Here is a 22039-nt window from a genome sequence, read left to right as displayed (position 1 = left end):
GCAACATGCACATCAATTCTGGCCTTCCCTGTGATGTCAGTGCATCTTCCATGATGATTTTATACACTTGATGAAAAAAGATAAGAAAAAGAGATACCTTTCCTTTCTGTTTTATCCGACACTTTGCCTCCAATGGGAGCGTATGTTGTATCCACAGATTCTGTGAGTCCGTTTCCTTTACTGAGTCCATTTTCATAAAGCTGCCCGTCAACTGGTTGCAAGTGCCAAGTCAGACCACATAAATGTACTGCTGTTAAAGAAAGAACGAAAGAAAGAAAGAAAGAGAGAGACAGAGAGACAGAGACAGAGAGAAAGAGACACACAGAGAGATTTTCAGCTTAATAATTTATGCCCACCTTCATTACCCACCCAGAATAAGATAGTAGAAAGCTTTGAAGAAGTCAATTATCCCATGCCTCTGTTTATAAGAAATTGAAATTCTAAGTATGCTAATTTCACCTTAAACTAAATGTGTAATTAGTTTCCTCATTTTCATTTGGAGCTCAGCCAATGCTGGATGATGAATTTTATTCAGCATTTAGTGGGGATGCTTGCAATTCAAAGGACAGGGGCTTTGTGAGAAAAAGTAAAAGTAGAGTAAAAATGAAAAGAGACGCATCCTTCCTGAATTTTGCATCATTAAAATCTAGTGCTTCTCCTGCACAGAAGATGGGTTCTACCTAGTGTGGGAGCACAAAATTAATTATTATGATAGACAAATCACAATTTATTTTGCAGAGTTCTATCCAAGGACCCAATAATAACAAACATGACAATTCCTAATTAAATAATCCATGGTTTAATATAATATGTGAAAATGGCCCTAGAGGAGTCACGCAGAGGAGAATCTTGGAAACTACCATTAAGAATGGAGAAATGTAAAAAGGAGAAGAGTCATTTTCTCACCAGGCTGAGAGTGTAGGTTTATGAAATTTATTCCCATTATTTTTAACTTTCCAGGTGCAACTCTCTTTTGTGCAGATATTGGTACATTCATAACTACATTTCCTTAGTGAATAGGAGCCAATTGGGTATAAGTTGCATTGAAGAAGCTTTGGCAGGTGCTTAACTATGATATAAATTTCTTCCACCTTATATTCTAGACCAGGAGTGTCAAACTCAAGGCCCGAAGTGCTTAGATCTGGCCTGCTGGCCTGCCCTGGAAACAGCAAAGAATTGCCTCATGGTGCATTTGCCAGTAAAAACAGAGCTCGGGTGGGCCGCATGTGGCAGTTCTGAGCTCCGGCTTTTGCTGGCAGAGTGTTGCAAGAGGCTGTCACAGCCGAAAACAGAACTTGGGAGCCTGTTTTCGCTGGCAGAGTGCTCTGGCCACCACAGGTACACCCAACACAAGTTACATCAAATTGGTAATGCCCCCCCTGGCCATGCCCACTCTGTCCCCTTCCAAAGGTCAAACACAACCCTGATGGAGCCCTCAATGAAATCGAGTTTGACACCCCTGTTCACCCCTGTTCATAGCTCAAATTCAGGCTTATTTATTTTATTGCACTTTAGTTATGCAATTTATATGGTCACCCATCGCTGGATTCTGGGTAGCAACCCAGAAGAAGGGCTAATATTGTTTTGATGAACATCCAGACAAGGTAATAGCAAAGTGATTTTTGCCAAAACCAATAACTAGTGGAAAGATTGAGCACTGTTGTGCTTTTAAAATGTGTAGGTAATACACTAGCTATAGGCGATAGTGACATAATTAAATTGCTGATATAAAGGCGTTGTTAACCAAAGAAGATGCAGTTGCTATACTGGATATGAATAGTCATAATGTTCCACTCCCACTTATACACGTATACCTTCCAGAATGAATAGTGAGGTTGTTCCTACCACCTCAGTTTATCTTGCCTTTTTAAATAAGTGATGCAGTATAGGAGGAGTGGCAGAACTTGAGGGTGGAGTTAAAAGATGAATCAGCCTAGAATCCCTATGTAGCCACAAGCAAACTAAATCTAAACCCCGTTGAATTCTATTGATCCTTATCTAATTCCAATCATGTTCTAACCATTCATTGAGAAGAATACTGCACATAAGTATGATTAGCAGTAAATCAGTTTAATTGGCGGTTTACATGTGTACCTGATCTGCAAACATATTTAACTCCTGATATGTAAACACATTTCCAGAACAAAGTGTAGAAAGTTAGCACCCACCCCATTCCTAGAAGAATGAAATACTTTACGAAATAACAAATAGGTAGAATATGTTATTTCCCTGGATGAAAAATGGAGAAACATGGTCTTGGAAAGCAGCCCCCACTTTTCTTAATAACTCTCAGCAGATGTTAGCACTTAAGAGATAAAGAGATAGCTAGCTCTTTCATAAGCAAATACCCTCACCCAAGAGCCAATAAATTAGCCCTCAGCCACAATAGGAATTGCCCAACACAAGTCTTCATTAAATCAGCCCAAACTTCAACCAATCTTAGCTCAGACAAACTCCCAGGATTTTTACATGGCTCCATGGGACTCTGACAACAGTTAATAGAATACATGTTCTTACACAGGAACAGGAAGTTCAAGTGCAAAGCCCAAGAAAAGGTATAAATACCCCCACTCTCAACTCCATGTGGTCAACTGCCCAGAACCACAAAACCATGTGCTTCTGCTTCATCAATAAATAGACCCTCTTTCCAATTAGCCTCCATTTTGTCTCCAGTGCCTTTCTCCCTGCTTGGAACTGAAAAAGAAGGATATTTCTTCTTTCTTCCAACTCCCAGCCATTTTTATTTTCCTTCCCTGCCTATGAACTGTAAAATCCAGAAAAAAAGACGATTTATGTAATGGTACATGGGAATGATCTTGAGAGGAATGGAAAAAAGCCAGAGCCACAAGAACAGTTGGAGAAGAGGCACCTGAGCCTGCAGGAGAAATGGAGGCTGGCTAACATCTCAGAAAGACTCTCTAGTTCAGGGATCAGCAACCCACAGCTCTGGAGCCACATGTGGCTCTCTCATCCCTCTGCTGTGGCTCCCCGTCACTCAAAATATGCATCACAACCATCAATGTGCAACACCTGCTAGCACAATATTTATTGAGGTTTTCAACCCCCAGTAGGCCAATCATGTATAAATCGAAGAAAAGTTTCAGAAGAAAACAGGATGTTTAATTCAACTATATATACTAGTTTTGTGGCTGCTTAGGAAATAGTCAGGCACGGGAAGGGTTTTGTGACTCCCTGTGTTTTCTTTTCTGTGGAAAATGGTCCAAATGGCTCTTTGAGTGTTTAAGGTTGCGAGCCCTGCTCTAGTTTCTTGAGCTGTAAAGCTGAGTTGGGGGCGGGGGGGGGGGGGGAGAGAGATATACTTCAGTCTTGCAAGAGTCTGTTAATCCAACTTTACAATATGTAGACTTTACTGCTGTCCAGTTACTTATGTAATTATCATCATTAGTGTCATGAAGTAAAATAGGTACTTATTGGGCAGGGCGTAAATCTAACATATAAATAAATATATTTGATTTAAATACAATTAAACCCAAGTGAAATAATTGGAATTTATACAATGATTCCACATACATTTAAATGTTTTCTTTTTTGCCTTGTTAAAAAAAGGTGGTGAACTACTCTGGGGGACTACACGCAATTCTGGAGAATAAAATATTCAGAATTAATAGAGGATGAGGGAGTCTTTTTTTAAAAAAAGGCACGCAGACAAAAAACCTTGTGTATCGTTTCCTCTGCAACTTAACTCAGCGCTTGAAAGCTGTGATAAGTTCAATATTTTCAATATTAATTCTGCATTATTTCAAATACATCGACATGTGACAAAGGTTACAATCCATTACTGCTAATTCCCAAGTGAGTGATTTGTTCCTTCTCTAAATATTCCCAGGGCAGTCTCCTGAATAAATAGGAAGCAGAGAGGAAGAAGCGATTTGCACAAACAATTTCTACAGAATTGCTAAGCAGAAAGAAAATGGATGCAAACCCCTCCTGGTCTGAAGCTTCACAATTCTGCAAAGGCTGTTTGCCATAAAATTAAAAAGCCAGAAGGATGCTCCAGCCCAGCGTTTTGCATTGCTGTACGATAGCCGGCAGTGTAATAGAATGCATGGATAACCTTGAAGGGAAGAGGAATGCTGCCTAGGAAACCATCAGATAAGCAAGGTAAGGAGCCCCCACAGACTCTTTAATAATCAGAGAAAGATATTTAGGAAGGATCTGCCCTCATGGATCAAGCAGCTAAAAGTGGAGATGGGAAGTTTGTGACTTCAGATTTGCAGGATTCTGTTGATGTAGCTTGTAGAGGAGTTTCAACCCTGAAGCTGACCTGACTGAGGCCATCTTGGAGGCTTCAGTGGTCCCGCACTGGAGCTGAGGGATAGGGAGGGGGGGAATAGAGATAGCTGGAGTTTTGCAGCCAAAACAAAATACTTTCTCCTGGGAACCAAGGACATTCCCACAGTTGGTCAGAGAGAGGAGGAGTGAAGTTACCAGACAACCGGTCAGCACCTTGATTGGACCATGTGACTGATTGTTTGGTAAAGGGAGAAAACTTTTACTTTTAATTAGATGAAAACCATGGGAACACTGTCGGTTTTCACCAGCCTGTGCCAATATGATATGTCCGAATAAAGCTATTCTATGAGGAATCTACCTGCCTCAGAGTTCTATTTGTTATAGGCGTATTATTTGGAAATCTGACAAAGGAGTGGCAGAACCTGGGAACAGCATCAAGAGGGGGATCAGCCTGGAATCTTTATGGTCCCACAAGTTTTCAAAGTCCATCTCCTCTACTAACCCTTATCTAGAGCCAAAATAGTACTGACTGTCAGTTGACTAGATTCTTGTGCATAGGAATGAGCAATAAATCAGTTTAATTGGAAGTTAATGTGTGGCCCTAATTTTGCATATGCATCAAAGACAAATTCCTTGTGTGTCCAATCACACTTGGCCAACAAAGAATTCTATTCTATTCTATTCTATTCTATTCTATTCTATTCTATTCTATTCTGACAAGCCTTGCAATAAAGTAAAGATAACCCATCCAGTTGTGTTTCCAGTCTGGAAAGGGGGAACACAGTAAACACACTTTCTTGGATAAAAATAAAGGACAAACCTGGAAATCTGAAAGAGGTTCATGAGAACAATAGCAATTTAATTGTTAATGTGTATATCTTTTTTTTACCAAGAAAAATTCAAGAGCCAAACCAAAAATAAATTTTACCAAAAAATAATAATAATGCTTATTGTAGTAGCAGTACTTAAATTAAACAGAATATGTTAATTTATTCCACTGCACAACTCCCTGCAATTCTGGGCAACTCAAAAATTAAACAACAGCAACAACAGAAAATAACAAAATCATAGTTATATCCTTTAGCCTCCTGAAATTTTGAAGTTTTTTTATTCCAAATGGTTGAGGATTGCGTAGCTGATTCCAGCATAGGAATATTGGAATATATTAAAAGCCATCAGAAATTGTGATAAACACACAATTGTGATATATACATAGAACCTGTGATGCCCCAGCTACAGTAGTTCTTGATTGGCAGAAATAGACAGATATCACCAGCTCTGCCTTAGAAAGCAGATCCGTTCTTTGCTAATCAAAACTCCAACTTTTTGAGTAACACAAGTGCGACTTTAACAGCTGCCATTATTTCTATTAATATTTTTAGCAGTCCTGCCGAGGTATAAAAAGAATGACTCAGGCATCCTACTTTCTTATTCTTTCCCTCTTTGCATTAGGTGTGGCTAGTTACTATTTCTAAACAGCCGTTTGGTGCTGCTTTACGCACAGCAGCTCCTGTGATTGTAGTGCCTTCAGCTTTTCAATAAACCATTTTACTTATCTCTACTATTTCTTTCTTGGATGTATTTAGAGCTTGCATGCTCTCAGTTGTTATAGCTTCGTGCAGTTTCCCATCACAATCATTATTCTGTTTTTATTCAGCATCTTTATATTTTGTTCCATCTTTGTTGAAAGATGGCATTTTTCCCACTTTGTCTTTTTTTCGACGGGCATCTGATTACACAATAAATCTGCTCATCCAAAACAACGGCCTGTGTGTTAACATATTACCTATAGTTTCACTGAAATGAAATGGACACCAACAGTGTGAAACCATAAGGATGTGATGAGAAAACAACAGATTTGGTAAAAACAGATTCCTGTTCATAGTCTCCCAATTAACCTTGGACAGATTGTGACATGTGAGCTTGCTTACGTTTAGAAAAAAAAAAAAAAAAGAGAGAGTAATAATTTATGTCATGCAGGAGTCTACAAATACAATATAACAATATAATATGGAGGGTTACAGGGAATTCTAAGATTTGCAGTCTGGTCTCATCTAGAGGGCATCAAGCGAGGAAAACTGTTTTTATAGAATTAGAAGATCATCCCAGAAAGACAAAAGCATGAGATTCAGGAAAGAATTCATGTGTCCTCACAAGATTAAAACTATGGGATGTGGTTGACCCTACCAGGTGTGGTCAAAGACCACAAGACTCACTGTTGTTGGGAACAATATGCTGACATTGTAAACTGCTCAGAGAGGGCTGTAAAAAACTTAGAGTGGTATGTGTCTAAGTCAGGGGTCACAACCTGTGGCTCTGGAGCCTCATGTGGCTCTTTCATCCCTCTGCTGTGGCTCCCTGTCACCAATCGGCACCACAATTTTGAGAGGAGCTTCCAGTTAGGGGGTGAGGGAAGCAAGGCACGCCAGGAGAAGACTCTATGGCAAGGGATGAGTTTTCCGGTCAACTCCACAATTGGTAGGGCTTTTAATATGGATGGGTAGAGGAAAAAGGATGCCACACTAGGAAGAGACACTATGGTGGGGAAACAGGATTTCCGGTTAGCTCCAGAATTGAGCGGGGGGCTTCCGGTTAGGATCTTTGTGGCTCTTTGAGTGTTTAAGGTTGCCGACCCATAGTCTAAGACTAAGTGCTTATTGCTATTCTGAAGCAGAGGTAGAAAACTTTAAGGCAGGGTCGTTGCTGACCAAGGTAGATGAAATTGCTGGGAGTTATGGATTAGAAATTTTGGGAAGGTCACACATCGAATGTTCCTAATCTGAACCATTAAAGCCCCCCAAAATTGTGAAGACTGGCTCATTGGCTGAATGCAAACCACCACCACCCCAGACCCAAGTCTCCTTCATTAATTTCTTCACTACTGAAATAATGAAACTAGATGCTGCAAAATTCTATTTCCATGCTACCTGTTGTTTTAGTTTGTGTTGCCTTTAATACGCTAGAGGAATGCAGCTGGAATTGACAGCACTACAGCTTGACAATTGAAAGAAAAGCGGTGCTACCTGGCATTCTCTCTATTTTAATCATTCCCTCCCTTATCATGTCTAGATAATAGGTTATTTCTCTTACATTGTGAGTGATATACTTGGGGAAAGGTTTGGTTGAAAAGGATTTTAGCTCTGAATGGATGTTTGCATGATTTTTCAGATTGCATTTCACAAACTGGATTAACCCACCATCTGCTACAAAGCCAACACTGAAATTGAATTTATTCTTATCTACCTTCTGTGCCGGCACAGCCTGTCAACTTCTACTTTGAAAACTTTGGCAGAGAACAAAATATAATGCTTGGCTGAAACACAAGGGACTCCCTGTGGTGGATCTCTGAACTGAATAACAACAGCCTCTATAATATATATTTAACAAGCTCAGATGGCTTCTCCTTCAGGTGAATAAAGGAAGCACAACCAGAATGCAGTACTTACAAATCTGGGTTGGTGTTTTTTAGTGTGTGTGTGTGTGTGTGTGTGTGTGTGTGTGTGTGTGTGTGTGTGTTTTGTTTTCATGGATTGGTTTGGTCAGTCTAAAGTTAAAATTCCCCAAACTTTAAGAAATATAATTGGAAAATGTCAAATTAGGATGAGGTCCTAAAAGTTCAAATGGAAGGAACGAAGGAAAGACAGGAAGGAAGGAAGGAAGGAAGGAAGGAAGGAAGGAAGGAAGGAAGGAAGGAAGGAAGGAAGGAAGAAAAGGAGGAGGAGTATTTTTTTTTTGAGTATTTATTGAACATTTATAGGCTGCCCTTTTCCCTGAGGGGACTCAGGGCGGCTTACAATAATGAGGGAAGGGAGTGCAAGACAAGACATAAAAGAAAAACGTGAGTAAAAAAATAACCATAAAACACAACATTCACTCAACATTCGGGCGGGGAGAGAGTAAATCCTATCCCCAGGCCTGACGGGATAGCCAGATCTTGAGGGCCGTGCGGAAGGCCTGGACGGTGGTGAGGGTGCGGATCTCCATGGGGAGATTGTTCCATAGCGTCGGAGCTGCAACTGAGAAGGCTCTCCTCCGCGTAGTCGCCAGTCGGCACTGACTGGCGGATGGAATTCGGAGGAGGCCTACCCTGTGCGATCTGATGGGACGCAGGGAGGTAATTGGCAAAAGGCGGTCTCTCAAATAGCCAGATCCACTACCATGGAGCGCTTTATAGGTGGTAAGTAGGACCTTGAAGTGCACCCGACGATCAACAGGTAGCCAGCGCAGCTCACGGAGGATCGGTGTTATGTGGGCGAACCGTGGTGCGCCCACGATCACTCGTGCGGCCGCATTCTGGACTAGCTGAAGTCGCCGGATGCTCTTCAAGGGCAGCCCCATGTAGAGCACATTGCAGTATTCCAGCCTAGAGATCACAAGGGCTCGAGTGACTGTTGTGAGGGCCTCCCGGTTCAGGTAGGGCGCAAGAGAGGGAGGGTGGGAAGAGGAGGGTGGGAGGAGGATGAGGAAAAGAAGTACAAGGGGTGGGGATTAATAATATATACTTAAGGGGACTTGATGACTAGCAGTTATGATTTTTGCTTTCATTATTTTCTTTCTCTCTCTGTCTCTTTTTCCTGATCCTTAAATCGGATTGGATAGACTATGCCACTTTGTTCCGAAGTCAATTTCCATGGATTCCATCAATTACTGCTCCACTATATTAAATAATTGCTGCCTTTTTATTTGTTAATTTTGTATCTCGCCTTTCTATATACCATAGGATTCAAGGCAGCATAAAGACAAGTTCCCAAATGTTCCCTTCTAGAGGGATACTGGATTGAGAGAGAAGTCCATCATGAAGCCTCTATGGTAAGTGGGGGCCAGAACCAGGATCTCTCCATTCCTATTCTAGTACTTTCAACATGACATCACACTGGCTCTTGGATTGAGAGAAGGTTGTAGGTGACCAGTTTGAGTTGATAAAGGCATCAAGCATGTCATCAGTCTTGAGTCCCTTCATGCCAACAAGAGTTCTAAGTCCAGCCCTCCATGAATTCTGTTGACTCTTAACTACTGCAAATTTAGTAGTAGTTCCGATTCTTGTTTAGAGATAGCATGGAATAAATGTGTAGTCATTTGGGCAAATTATAGTTTAATAATCAAAGCTTAACTGTATCTAACTTAGTTCTTTTTTATTAACCTTTGTATATAATCCAAAAGGATTTCTAATCTTCCTTTCATGGGTACCATTCAATATTCATATTCAATTATTACTTATCATAACACTACAAATTGTATACATTATTATCATTATCAATTATTTATTAAACTATATCTATCATCACTAAATTTCACTAAGTTTAACTAGTTTTAAGTTATATTCTTCCATCTATCAACCTGTATCTTTCCAATAACAAAACTATCTCATATCTTCTGCCATTTGTGGTACCAATCCTCTAATCATTTTCTGGATCAGCTTTGTATCGACTTCTCTTAGCAACTCGTTGCTTGTAAGATCTTTCATATAATCTTGATGTCCTCTTTCCGTTTCCTTATTCAGCTTGTCTTTGATTGTCAGCAGTGTTATCAATGCTTTCTGCTAATAGAATTTCTTTCTTTAAGTCCATAGATTCTTTAATTTTATCTTCTTCTATATCTTGACATTTGGAATAGATTTCCTCTCCATTTAATTCCTCTTTCAGTATTCCATTCTTTCCATTTTCAGGAACAAACCAATTACCATATATATCAGCAGGTTTAGTCTCTTTATATTCATTTTCCACTTCGGTTTTTTGAGTTTCAATCACCCCATTTTGCATTTGATGAACATCCTCAATTTTTCATCATATTTTCTTGTTATGTGCTCTAGGTATTCCAGTTTTTTCTCTACTATATTTGATAATTTCTGTAGTTCTGAAAATATATTTTGCAAAGTTAAAACCTCTATTTTCTCTTGATGTTTTGCAATTCTAACAAACAAAACTGCTCTAGCTTGGAAAGTTAATAAAATTAAAGCATAGATTCACTTTTCTCTGATTGAAAATATACTTCAAAGGAACATCTCTGTGTTTCCCTTCTTATCACTCTGTAACCAAACAGTAAAACCTTGTGGTGCCAAGTAAAAACAATCTGTGAAAAAAAAAATGTTCCGTTTTGAATACACAAAGCTCCGATCAACAAAACCTCCCAGCCTCTGAGCGGAAACACTGTTAAAGAGTTTCTTTTTGTATCTTTTTTATATTTCAAGTTAGAAAAAGAGGTCCAATCTTTAAATGAATTAGAAAAATACCCACAGCAATAAAAGAGGAAAACTTTAGTCTATAGATTACAGAGAATCACAAAGAGAAGGTAGAAGACGAAAACTTAATCCATCCATTTCAAAAGGTTTGCATAGATTCGATCCATGAAAAAAGTAAGATTACCACTGTCCAAAACCATTCCAAATTTAATTCCACCGCTTGATTCTTCTATTCTTCAATTTAAATTGATTTTTAAGTTTTTATAGGCAGTCTTTTTTAAAACAATAAATATTCCTCACCAGCTGGAAACACTTTCTCTTTCCATATTCCTCCATTTTGGAGCCACCTTGACTTTGTCAGCCTTGACTGGATTTTTTGTTGTCGGCTTGAAGAACTTATCTTGCTTCTTTCAGAGATTTTGCAATATCCCCGAGATCAGCAAGACATTTCACCACCTCTTCGGGACGGTTTAGGTCCGTTTAGACCACCCAGCAGCAAAAGTGTTGGCTGTGGTCTCAGAGCATTGAGACCACACAACCATATCATCGTGACATTGGCTCCTCTTCTCCCATGATACCCACTTTCATCGGAGTGCTGGCTACCAAGAATTTTACAAGATACATCAACAAATTGCAGCTTCCTGCAATAAGACCAGTGGAACTGCAAAAAACTGCGCTACTTGGAACATTGCATATGTTAAGAAGTTACTTGGCTGATATCTAGGATACTGGCAGCAACCTATATTAACCACCAGTGCCAGTTAATGGTGTTTGTGATGAATTTTTGAATGTTCAGTTGACTGAGTTTCATGTTTAATGAATAAACTATATAATATTAATAATAATAATAACAACAACAACAACAACAACATCTTGTGGGACTTTCAAATACAGTCAGATCATCATTTAGAACTCAACACACCAGCTATCACAGTTGTAGAGGGCTGAAGCATACAGTTTATTGATATTGCTGTACCAGGATACGCCGAGTCGAAGAAAAAGAACTGTAAAAAAATCACCAAATATTGTGACCTGGCCATTGAAACTAGACAGCTATGGATGAAACATGTAGCGGTGATACCCATTGGCATTGGGGCACTTGGCATCATGACAAGAATTCTACAAGTCACATCAAGAAATTGCAGCTTCCTGCAATAACACCAGCGGAACTGCAAAAAACTGTGCTACTTGGAACATTGCACATGTTAAGAAGTTACTTGGTTGATATCTAGGATGCTGGCAGCAACCCATATCAACCATCAGCGTCAGTCAGTGGTATTTGTGACCCATCTTTAAATGTTCACTTGACTGAGTTTCATGTTTAATGAGTAAAAGAAATAATAATAATAATAATAATAATAATAATAATAATAATAATAATAATAATAATAATAATATAGGATGGGTGGCATATGAATTTAATAATAAACAAATAAGAATAATATGGAATAATATAAAAGTTTCCCCAAAATCCCAATCTGTGACATTTTGCACTACAACTCCATTTGTTATGACTTCAAAGTCAAAAATGTTAAGAGAGCTTCCAGCTGTCAACAGAAGAAAAAGTTTTCAGCTCTAATATTATTTTTTTAATACAAATATTTATAATTAGAGTCCACAAGGGTAACATCTTAGGGAAAGTGCCATTGGTAATATATAAAAAAAGAAGTGAGGAAAGGAAACCCTACTTTCATTCAGGAATTATTGAGTCTGTCATCTGCACCTCCATAACTGTCTGGTTTGGCTCTGCAACCAAACAAGATAGACACCGACTTCAAGTGATAATTAGAATTGCAGAAAAAACAATTGCTACCAACTTGCCTTCCATTGAGGACCTGTAGACTGCACGAGTCAAAAAAAGGGCTGAGAAAATATCTACAGACCCCTCACATCCTGGACATAAACTGTTTCAACTCCTATCCTCAAAACAACGCTATAGGGCATTGCACACCAGAACAACTAGACACAAGGACAGTTTTTCCCCAAATGCCATCACTCTGCTAAACAACTGATTCCCACAATACTGTCATATTACCTACTAAGACTGTAATACTATTCTTCTCTTCCTTCCTATCTCTTCCCACTTATGACTATAGCCATGTTGCATGTATCTTTAAAATTCACATTGTTTTATTTGTTTCCTAGTATAATTTGATTGCTTATTAGTAACCTATGACAATCACAAAGTGTTGTATCTTATGATTCTTGATGAATGTATTCTATTGTATTTTTCTTTATGTACACTGAGAGCTTATGCACCAAGGACAAATTCCTTGTATTCCAGTCACACTTGGACAATAAAAAATCTATTTTATTCTATTTTCAAACTTTTATTATGTCAATATACATCATGCATGTCATTCAAGTTCTGATCAACTGGTTTAGATGTATTTGATTAACCAAAAGCTTTAGTAAGTTGGCATTTCCCTTCTCTAGCTAGGCATTGCTGCTATCAGCCAAGGCAGATTTTTGAGATGGTGTTAAATTCAGAGAGTGAAATCATTTAAAAGATTTCCACAAAAGAGATAAATTCCTTTCGGCTACAAGGCAGACACATGAAAAGGATTTAAACTATAGAGAAGTAATGTCAGATTAGATCAAACATTCTAATCAAACGAGATGTTAACCAAACAGAGCAAGAAAGCCTGTGAAGATGTCAAATAGCTTTTTTCTCCCCCTTCAGTGCTTTTTTGAAGAGTTTGGATTAAAAAAAATGGTTTCAGCTGAAGAAATCCATCCTCAGTTATGAGATTCAAACGGACTAAATTATATGTAAGGATATGTGAGGATTATATGCCACGTTTTGACTGATCCTTAAATATTTGACTTTAATCACTTATAGACAACTTTGGCTTTTGCTCTGCCTAACAAAAGAAAAAAAATATTCCACTCTGTGAATGCCAAGGCTTAACTATCTAGCCTTCTATTCATCCTTGCAATCCAATTGAACAAAAGATCCATTTGCAAAATATATGCAGACATCCCTTGTATGTGTTTTTTTTTCTAATTCTGACACTTGAAGCTTTATAAATACTTTTAAGAGCCTGTCTGGATTTGAGGGGAGAGGAGAAATGGTTTCTTTTATCAACAATATTATGGTTTCTTATTACAACAATATTATGGGATATTTCACCATTTTCCCTTGCTGTATCTTCAATGAACATCATCCACAAACTTGCAATCAAGAGGGGGACACAATGCCATTGGAGGCAACTTTGACAATGTAAATAGAGCATAATCCTGATGTGCCCTCATTCTCCATGGTTGCTACATGTAGTCAGGCAATGAACAGCACTTCAGTTTAGAAGAGGGAGAACGTGGGGAAGGAGTCAAGAGGGCACTCAGCCTAGTATCGTTACACTGTTGCAAGCAATCAAAGTCCAGTCCCCCTTAATTTCTGTTGACCCTTATCTAGTGCCCATTTAGTGTTGTTCATTAGCTGATTAGGTTCTTGTGTCTAGGATGCAAGCTCTTTTTGCACCTGAAAATAACCTTCTTTCATTTTATTGACACTATTAATTTCTAAAGCATGAATTAAAATCGTGATGAATCTTTTTCAACCCAGGTTCAGGTAACTTCCAGGGACAATTTTGCTATATAGTAGTGATGGCTAACCTTTTCTGGACCTAAAGCCCAAAGCGTGCACATATGCGAATGCGCGTGTACCCCTGAACCTCCAAAATGCAATGTGTGTGCGGTCCCTGCGCATGTGCTGCCCCGTACATGCCCCCTGCACATGTGCATGCCCCCCGCCCACCGTGTGGCAGAGACTCGAAGACCAGCTGGCCAGCAGGAGGCAAGTGCACATGCGTGGCACAGCTGAACTGAGCTGACAGCTCGCACACCCACAGAGAGGGTGCTGTGTGCCACCTCTGGCATATGTTGCCACAGGTTCACCATCACAGGTATACACTTATTTCTTCTGCTTTCATTGCTTAGTTTATGTGACATTCCCTCCTCTATCAATCTTTTCAATCAGAACAGGATATAAATTACGCAATAAAGTAAATAGCCTCATCACATCACATAGACAAATAGCACCCTTTTTATTTTCCAAAACTATCAGCTGATTTTGAGATTAACCTCCCGAAAGACTAATCTAAAACTGTCCAAGGAAACACAGTAATGGATCAATGTTAAGTGTGTCAAAGTTAGGTAAACAAACTCTTTGATGTGGTGACAATAAATGTCTCACACAGCACAACTCCCTTTTCATCCTCCCTCTTTCATCTGTAATGCTTCGAACTGTGTTAATGAAGATTCGTTCTCTGGATGGTGGAAGCGAACGATTTACTATTAAAAACTACCAAATCTTGGCTAGTTTCTTTTAAAGCATAGGAACCAAGAAAAAGATAATGCCGACACTATTAATAATAGCTACAATGGGAGCCTAATTAAAATGGTAAGAAACACACAGGAAATAATTGGCAAATCGAAATAACTTTTTTTAAAAAAATCACTTGTTTGGTGGCTGCCAAGTTCTGCATTGCCTTTTTTTTGCAAGCAAATCCTTTGCTACCTAGAGATTTCTGAAACCATTAAAAAGTTGGCCATAGTTTCTTTATGATGCCCAAAAGTATTTTAGTAAATTGGACCTTAATTGGAATCTTGCCTTGTAAGGTGATGGCTATTTGCAGCATCCAATGGAAGGGTTACTCATTAAAAACAATCCTGGGAATAGTGATTATTCTTCAGATAATCAATGTGCATTTGGCCTTTTCAAATACATCGAATGAAGAAGAGTCAATGGTCTTCAGTCCTCTCTTCCCCTTTCATGTTCTCACCACCATTCTTGGTAAATGTTTAGGATTCAGAACTCTGTGAATTGACTTCTACAGCTGTAGGCCCTCCCCATCTATTCATGAAGGTTGTCAAGACAAGTGTTGATCTTGTTATTCAGTTGCTAAGTCCTGTGTGACTATTCATGATCCAATGACCCATAGCATGTCAGGTCCCCTGTCCACCACTCTCTCTCTGAGTTTTCCCAAATTCATGTTCATTGTGCTGATGACACTATCTAACCATCTCAACTTCTGCCATCCTCTTCTCCTTTTGCCTTCCATCTTTCCCAACATCAGGGCCTTCTCCAAGGAGTCTCATTATGTGGCCAAAGTACTTGAACTTCAGCTTCAGCTTCTGTCCTTCCAAAGGACAATCAGGGTTGTTTTCCTTTAGGATTGGCTGATTTGATCTCCTTGCAATCCAAGGAATTCTCAAGAGTCCTCTCCAACATGATAATTCCAGACAAGCATGTTCACTCTCAACTCCCCTTCAATTGAGAGTGAACACGGTTGTTTTGAATTGTGGTGTTGGAGAAGAAGACGCTTGAAAATAGATGTAGATACTACATGTTCTTTGAACTCTTGAAGGCAGCTTGTGTACTCACTGCATAAAGAGAAGTTGCATTTTGAATTGATTTTTGCTTACTTGTTAGTGTTGTTAGTGTAAACTTTTGTTTCCTACAAAGGTTCTTGGAGTCTGGAAATTTGGTCAATAAAACGAAGAAAGAACATTGCAACATATAAGCCTATATTTGATCTGACATATGTTTAGATCATCGCCTTTCCCTGCCCTTGTATTTGTTTTATTGATTGGCCCTTGGTTGTAGACCTTATCCTTTTAAAAAAATAAAATAAAAATCTACCAGGTCATTGAACGTTAAACAGTTTATAATCAAACACAGATACTAAATCTTCCTGTAAAAGAGGGGGGGGGATGTTCTTTCTGATGTGCAAGATTCTGTTATTGTAACCTTACAACCTTTCATAAATTAGAATTAGCTCATTAAGCTAAATCTCCTTCCTGGCCTATCTCACAAAGTTAACATCAATCTTGCAAGCCTGCAAGTATATATAGGTAGTCCTCAGGTTACAGCCACAATTGAGCCCAAAATTTATGCTGCTGAGTTTTGCCCCCATTTTCCTGCTACATTTGTTAAATGAATCACTGAAGTTGTTAAATTAGTAACTTAAGTGAATTTAAGTTTAAGTGAATCTGGATTTTGACTTTTCTGACTTTGCTTGTCAGAAGGCTGCACACGTGACCCCAACATCGTCATAAGTATGAACCAGTTGTCAAGCCTCCAAATGTAAATCACATGACCCTGGAGATACGGTCATGGTCATTAAGTGTGAAACATGATCACAAGTCACTTTTTTCAGTGCTGTTGTAAATTCAAACCGTCATAAAATAAACTTGTAAGTTGAGGATGACCTGTATATCTTTCCCCTATCCTCCACATTTGTGACGGTGAACCTATGCCAGAATTGGCACACGGAGCCATGTCACCTGGCACGTGCGGCCTTTTCTGCATGCCATTTCTGGCATGCATGTGCATACAATGATCAGCTGGCCTTTGTGCATGCGGCATTGCCAGAAACAGGAAGAACAGGTCTTTCATTTTTTGGCATGTGCATGCGTGCTAGCCAGATGATTGTCAGGCATGCATGTGCATCAGTAACCAGAAGAACTGCATGCGTGCCAGGAACTGGAAGTTCATTTCCCGGCATGTGCATGCCACCTGGGCAGCTCCTCTTCCTGGTTGTGGCTCTGACGAGCGCATGCGCACTCTACATGGGGCAGCCCTTGAGGAGCATTCGGAGACTTCAGCTTGTCCAGAATGCAGCCGCGCGAGCGATTGTGGGTGCACCTTGGTACACCCACGTTACACCTATCCTCCGCGAGCTGCACTGGCTGCCTATTGGTCTCCGGATATGCTTCAAGGTGCTAGTCGTCACTTATAAAGCCCTTCATGGTATTGGACCTGGGTACTTGAGAGACCACCTGCTGCCAATTACCTCCCAAAGACCCATCAGATCCCACAGACTTGGCCTCCTCTGGATTCCATCTACTGGCCAATGTCGATTGGCGACCACCCGGAGGAGGGCCTTCTCTGTGGCTGCTCCGGCCCTCTGGAACGAGCTCCCCGTGGAGACTCAGACCCTCACCTCCCTTCAGGCTTTCCGTAAAGCTGTTAAAACCTGGCTGTTCTGGCAGGCCTGGGGTTGACGAGTTCCCTTCCCCGCTCGAATTGTGTGACTGTTGATTATTTTTTAATTTTTTTCTCTGTATCTTGTTTGTTGTGTTGCCTTGTTTGTACTACCCCCCTCCCTTGGGTTTGTTAGCTGCCCTGAGTCCCTCCGGGGAATAGGGCAGCTTATAAATGCAATAAACCTTAAACCTTCCTTTTCGCCACTTGGTGCCGAAAAGGTTCACCATCATTGCTCTACACATCCCAAGAAACTAGGGAAGGTGTCTTCTGAGCTTCTTCCTCTGTCCACATTTCCGACGTGGGATAAACTGATTTTTATCTAACCATCTCCCTGGAAGCATCTCTTTGACCTGTCTTCTACAGCCACACACATTATGGACATAATATTCATATCAGTACAAAAACAGCTCTGTAACACTCATTAAAGCAAAAGGAACAATAAGTGCAAGAAGAACATCACAACTGCATTGTCTATTATTGATAGCAATAGCACTTAGACTTGCATACTGCCTTACAGTGCTTTTACAGCCCTCTCTAAGAGGTTTACAATTTAGATCCTCATTTTACCCACCTCGGAAGGGTGGAAGGCTGTGTCAACCTTGAGCCTGGTGAGATTTGAACTGTCAAATTGCAGGCAGCCGGCAGTCAGCAGAAGTAGCTGTGCAGTGCTGCACTCTAACCACTGCACCACAAGATTTGCTTCTGAATAATGAGCTAAACATCTAATTCTTCCTCCAAAATCTCAGCAACAGGAGTGCGAACAAGAGGTGCAATAAAGCTAAACAGGACTTACCAATAACATAAGCAAGCAACAGGGCCAGTGTGACTGTGATTGCCGTCGCACTCAAGGCGGTGCACTTCCAGTTGCAACATCTATAAGGCTTGTTGAAAGCGAAAGCGGGCCGTGAAAAAGTCGTTCTAGGAAGCGGTCTGGGAGGCGGTGAGTAAACTGTGTTAGAAGTCAGAGGATAGTTCTGACTGGCAGCACTGAAAATCGCTGAAGATCCAGATCCATGTTTAAACAGGAAATGCCTAGATAAAAGAAGACCAAGAGCTAAGTTGGAAAAACCCAGATGGAGGAAGGCAGAAAAAAACCCCAGGGGCATTTGCAGCGAGGGCCAACAATGAAATGTGTGTAACGACATCATTATGCAAATGCTGTGACTTAGTTATGCAAATCGGATATGCAGATGCAAGTTCATAATCCTAGCATTTAAATGATGATGCTATTAGGTCCAGTTTGCTGTCCATGGTGCTGGAAATACATTGGGCAGGTCGAATGGTTTCACATACAGAGAATGCATGGGATTATTAACTGCACATCCGTAGACATGTTCCCTTAATAGTTAATTTAATTCCATTCAATAGAGCTTACTACGGAGAAATCTGTTTCTGATTGCATTTTTTAAAGTATAAAACACATCCTTTCCCATTGATTATGCATTTTTTTTAATAAACATAAGCTGCAGCCTATGTACTCTGAGTTTGCATTTTACTATTTTCTTTTTAAATTAGATTTTGAGAAATCTGTTTAACATGCATTAGGAAAAATGCATATTTCACATTCCATGGCCTCTTTCGTTCAATAAATTTTCATAAGGCTGGGTTAGAGTTTATAAAACTTCTGATGCATCCATAGAAAGAAATGGATCCTTGGAGTTACCTTCTGGCCAGTGATGAACAGTCTTCAGACACTGGGCAACCTCATATTTGATAGCTCAAGTCTAATTTCCTCCATGTAAAAATAATTCCAAATTTTAAGAGACAATCATTGTTTATCAAACTTTAGCAATCAAGCCCTTATTTATTTAGTGTATGGTCTACCAGTGTGATGGTGAACCTATAGCATGCATGCCCAAAGTGGCACACGAAGCCATGTCGCCTGGCATGCATGGCCCTGCCTGTTTGTCTTCTGGGTTTATTTCAGCTGTCCTTCACATACACATTAGTGCCAAAACCCGCTGTGCACATGCACGCCGGGCAGCTGATTGTCGGGTGTGTATGCGTGCCAGAACACAGAAGTTTGGCTTTTCTGGATCACGATTCCTTCGCCTGCGCGACAGTGCTGAAAACCAGCCTGAACATGCATGCTGGCCAGCTGGTCATTGGGCACGCATGAGCACTAGAGCCCAGACATTTGGCTTTTCCGGAACACGGCCCTGATGAGCGTGTGCAACATTTCCATGCAATCTTTTGGACACTTGGTGCCGAAAAAGTTCGTCATCACTGACCTACCATGTCAGGGAAATCTACAAATGCCAGAGACTGTGCAGTCCTGGCAACCTAATTGCCAGTTCATTCTGTTTGGCATTTGCGCACCTATCCTTACTGCACCGCGGAAAGCAAACTAGCTTTACACCAGCTGACTAGTGATGCTCAGTTTGCTGGCTCTTCTCAGTTCCTCCGCCGGTCTCGTCTTGCCTTGTCTTGGCCAGGTACAGCATTGGCTTCTGCTCTCTTGCACACACAAGTGCAGCTAGGGTTTTCCCACTGAAGTGGTACCCATTCATCTACTTGTAATATGCTTTCAAACTGCTGAGTGGGGAGGAGCCAGGGAATGAGCAATGGGCACCCACTCCGTCTTGCAGAGCTGGGCTCAAACTGCTGGAATGCAGACCATTTCTGGCTGCTATTTCCAGCATCATTAAGCCATTCTGCCCCTGCATCCCCAATCAAGCCCTGCTACAGCTCATATGAACATCACAGAGAACATTGCCAATTTCTAATGTCTTTTGTACTCTTTTCTCTAAGAACGTTGGGTGTCCTGCCACTTTCAAGTGCCATAAGCTAACTGGCTTCTAAACCAAGACTCCAGAATGCTCTTTATTCAATTAATGCAAATCATTTCTAATGTTGAATTAATAACAATTGCAAACCCTATAAAGAGAGGGTGATTGCTGTTGGTTTTCTTTTGCGGGGCACTAATGGTGCAAGAGAGTAGCACTGATCAAAAGAGAAAACCAGTGAGGAAATATTAAGTGCTTTATTTATACAGCATGTAACATTTCATCATATCTTGCTGCACAATCCATGCAATATATCTGAAGACATATTCTAATCCTCAGGGCAGTTTTGGCATTCACCCAGAAGAAATGCCAACTGCTTCTTAATCTCCATGGTGGTAGCCCAGCTGTGCTTCATGGTAAATTTACTTTTAGATGCTGATTTATTCTCAATATGCTGTAAGAAGCATCTCATCAGTTTGAGAGCATAGGCATCTGTGGGCATGCAGATTCCAGGCTTACACAATAAGCACATGTTGACAATTTGCAGGGGTACTGTTTGAATGCAAGCAACTGCCAGCTTCAACATCCCTTTTAATATTATTGTATACTGAACACTAAGTTCTGAAGGTTGTCCAACATATTTGAAAGTCAACAAATTCTGGAAGAAATTCTTTTGTAAATATGTTTCTCTGAAATTATGTTGTGGACGTCTAGAAGCATATATACCTTGCTTTATAATTTATAATAGTTACTATTTCTTTTTTAAAAAAATAAGGCAGAACATTGACTACCTTTACGGTGCCTTGGGAGATAATGAATATATTTCCCTTCCCTTCCTAGCAAGCAGGTAACTGGTTGCTGCTGGATGGAGGGAGCAAGGGATTGCAAGAGTGGCTGGGAAACTGTCACAGAACATTCAAAGTGAACATCACATAACTACAGCTGCAGCCCAGCACAGCTAAAGCAGCTACTTTATTTTTAAAAAATATTTATTAATCAAATGTTCAGTAATTTCCCCAAACTTTATTCCCTCTGGCATATGGATCCTGGATTTTTTTTTGCATTCTGTGAATTAGCCCATTTGAGATATATTGGTTCAAAAATCATTGCCCTATTATGCAGTTAAAATGATAGAAACAAGAGCTTTAGTGGTATATATATTATGTTCAAAGTTTTCTGGCTTCTTTACACATTGACATCAAGATGTATCAAAGAGATATTAAAATCTGGAATAGCCCTATAGACAGGGATAACTAGATTTTGTCTTGGATTCAATTATTATGAGATAATAACTCATAATAATGACAATGTTATTATGTAATGATGATAATGTTAATTAAAGCAATATTAAAAGTAGAATCATTATCTACTGAGATATCACAAGATGTTACTAACATTGATAAAAGTAAGGGGAAGTTCTCATCAACAATTGGAACACGAAATTACTGGGAAGTTAAGTGTGAGAAATATATGTAACAGAATATTAACTGCAGTGTCTGATTAATTATTTACCCAGTTGAGGTGTTTGCCTGTGTGTGAAGAAGTTAATATTGCATAAAGATTTAATCTATATTTTCAACAATTACCGTTGCAGTTTTGAAATCGACACATCCATTTACACACTAAAAGAGTGAATCTGGGTACTGAAATGCCAATATCTACATACTTTAATACATGAATTTTCTTACGAAATCCATGAAAAAAGAATTTAAACCTGCAGATATCAATGTGTTGAAAACACAAGCCTTTGCTTTTTACTTGTTCCACTGTAATCAATGAGACTTAAAAGGTCTTAACTTCAGCCACATTATGCCTTATATTTTATTAATTTTATATATTCCCTTATATTTCACAGGATAGTTCAAAAACTATACAAATGAGTAACAGTTG

The 22039-nt window shown here is 39.7% G+C and overlaps 1 protein-coding gene across 5 annotated transcripts in view; it reads right to left on the bottom strand.

The window, feature by feature from the left end:
• The window catches only part of TENM1 (teneurin transmembrane protein 1), a 647679-nt gene that overhangs the window by 167475 nt on the left and 458165 nt on the right, over nt 1-22039 (bottom strand). For 3 of the 5 annotated variants that reach the window (XM_087727833.1, XM_087727832.1, XM_087727835.1), the window contains exons 5-6: nt 18217-18455; nt 98-250 (exon numbers count right to left, since the gene is read on the bottom strand). In XM_087727833.1, coding sequence (XP_087583959.1) covers nt 98-250; nt 18217-18455 — 392 coding nt within the window. The remainder of the gene's footprint in view (nt 1-97; nt 251-18216; nt 18456-22039) is intronic. The other 2 variants (XM_087727834.1, XM_087727836.1) reach the window with 1 other exon arrangement.

The sequence above is a fragment of the Thamnophis sirtalis genome, unplaced genomic scaffold, assembly GCF_051295495.1.
Source record: "Thamnophis sirtalis isolate CommonGarterSnake01/CBP01778 unplaced genomic scaffold, rThaSir2_p1.2 scaffold_13, whole genome shotgun sequence".
Classification (NCBI taxonomy): Eukaryota; Metazoa; Chordata; class Lepidosauria; order Squamata; family Natricidae; genus Thamnophis; species Thamnophis sirtalis.
The sequence above is the reverse complement of the archived record's forward strand: the minus strand, read 5'-3'. Positions and strand labels throughout refer to the sequence as shown.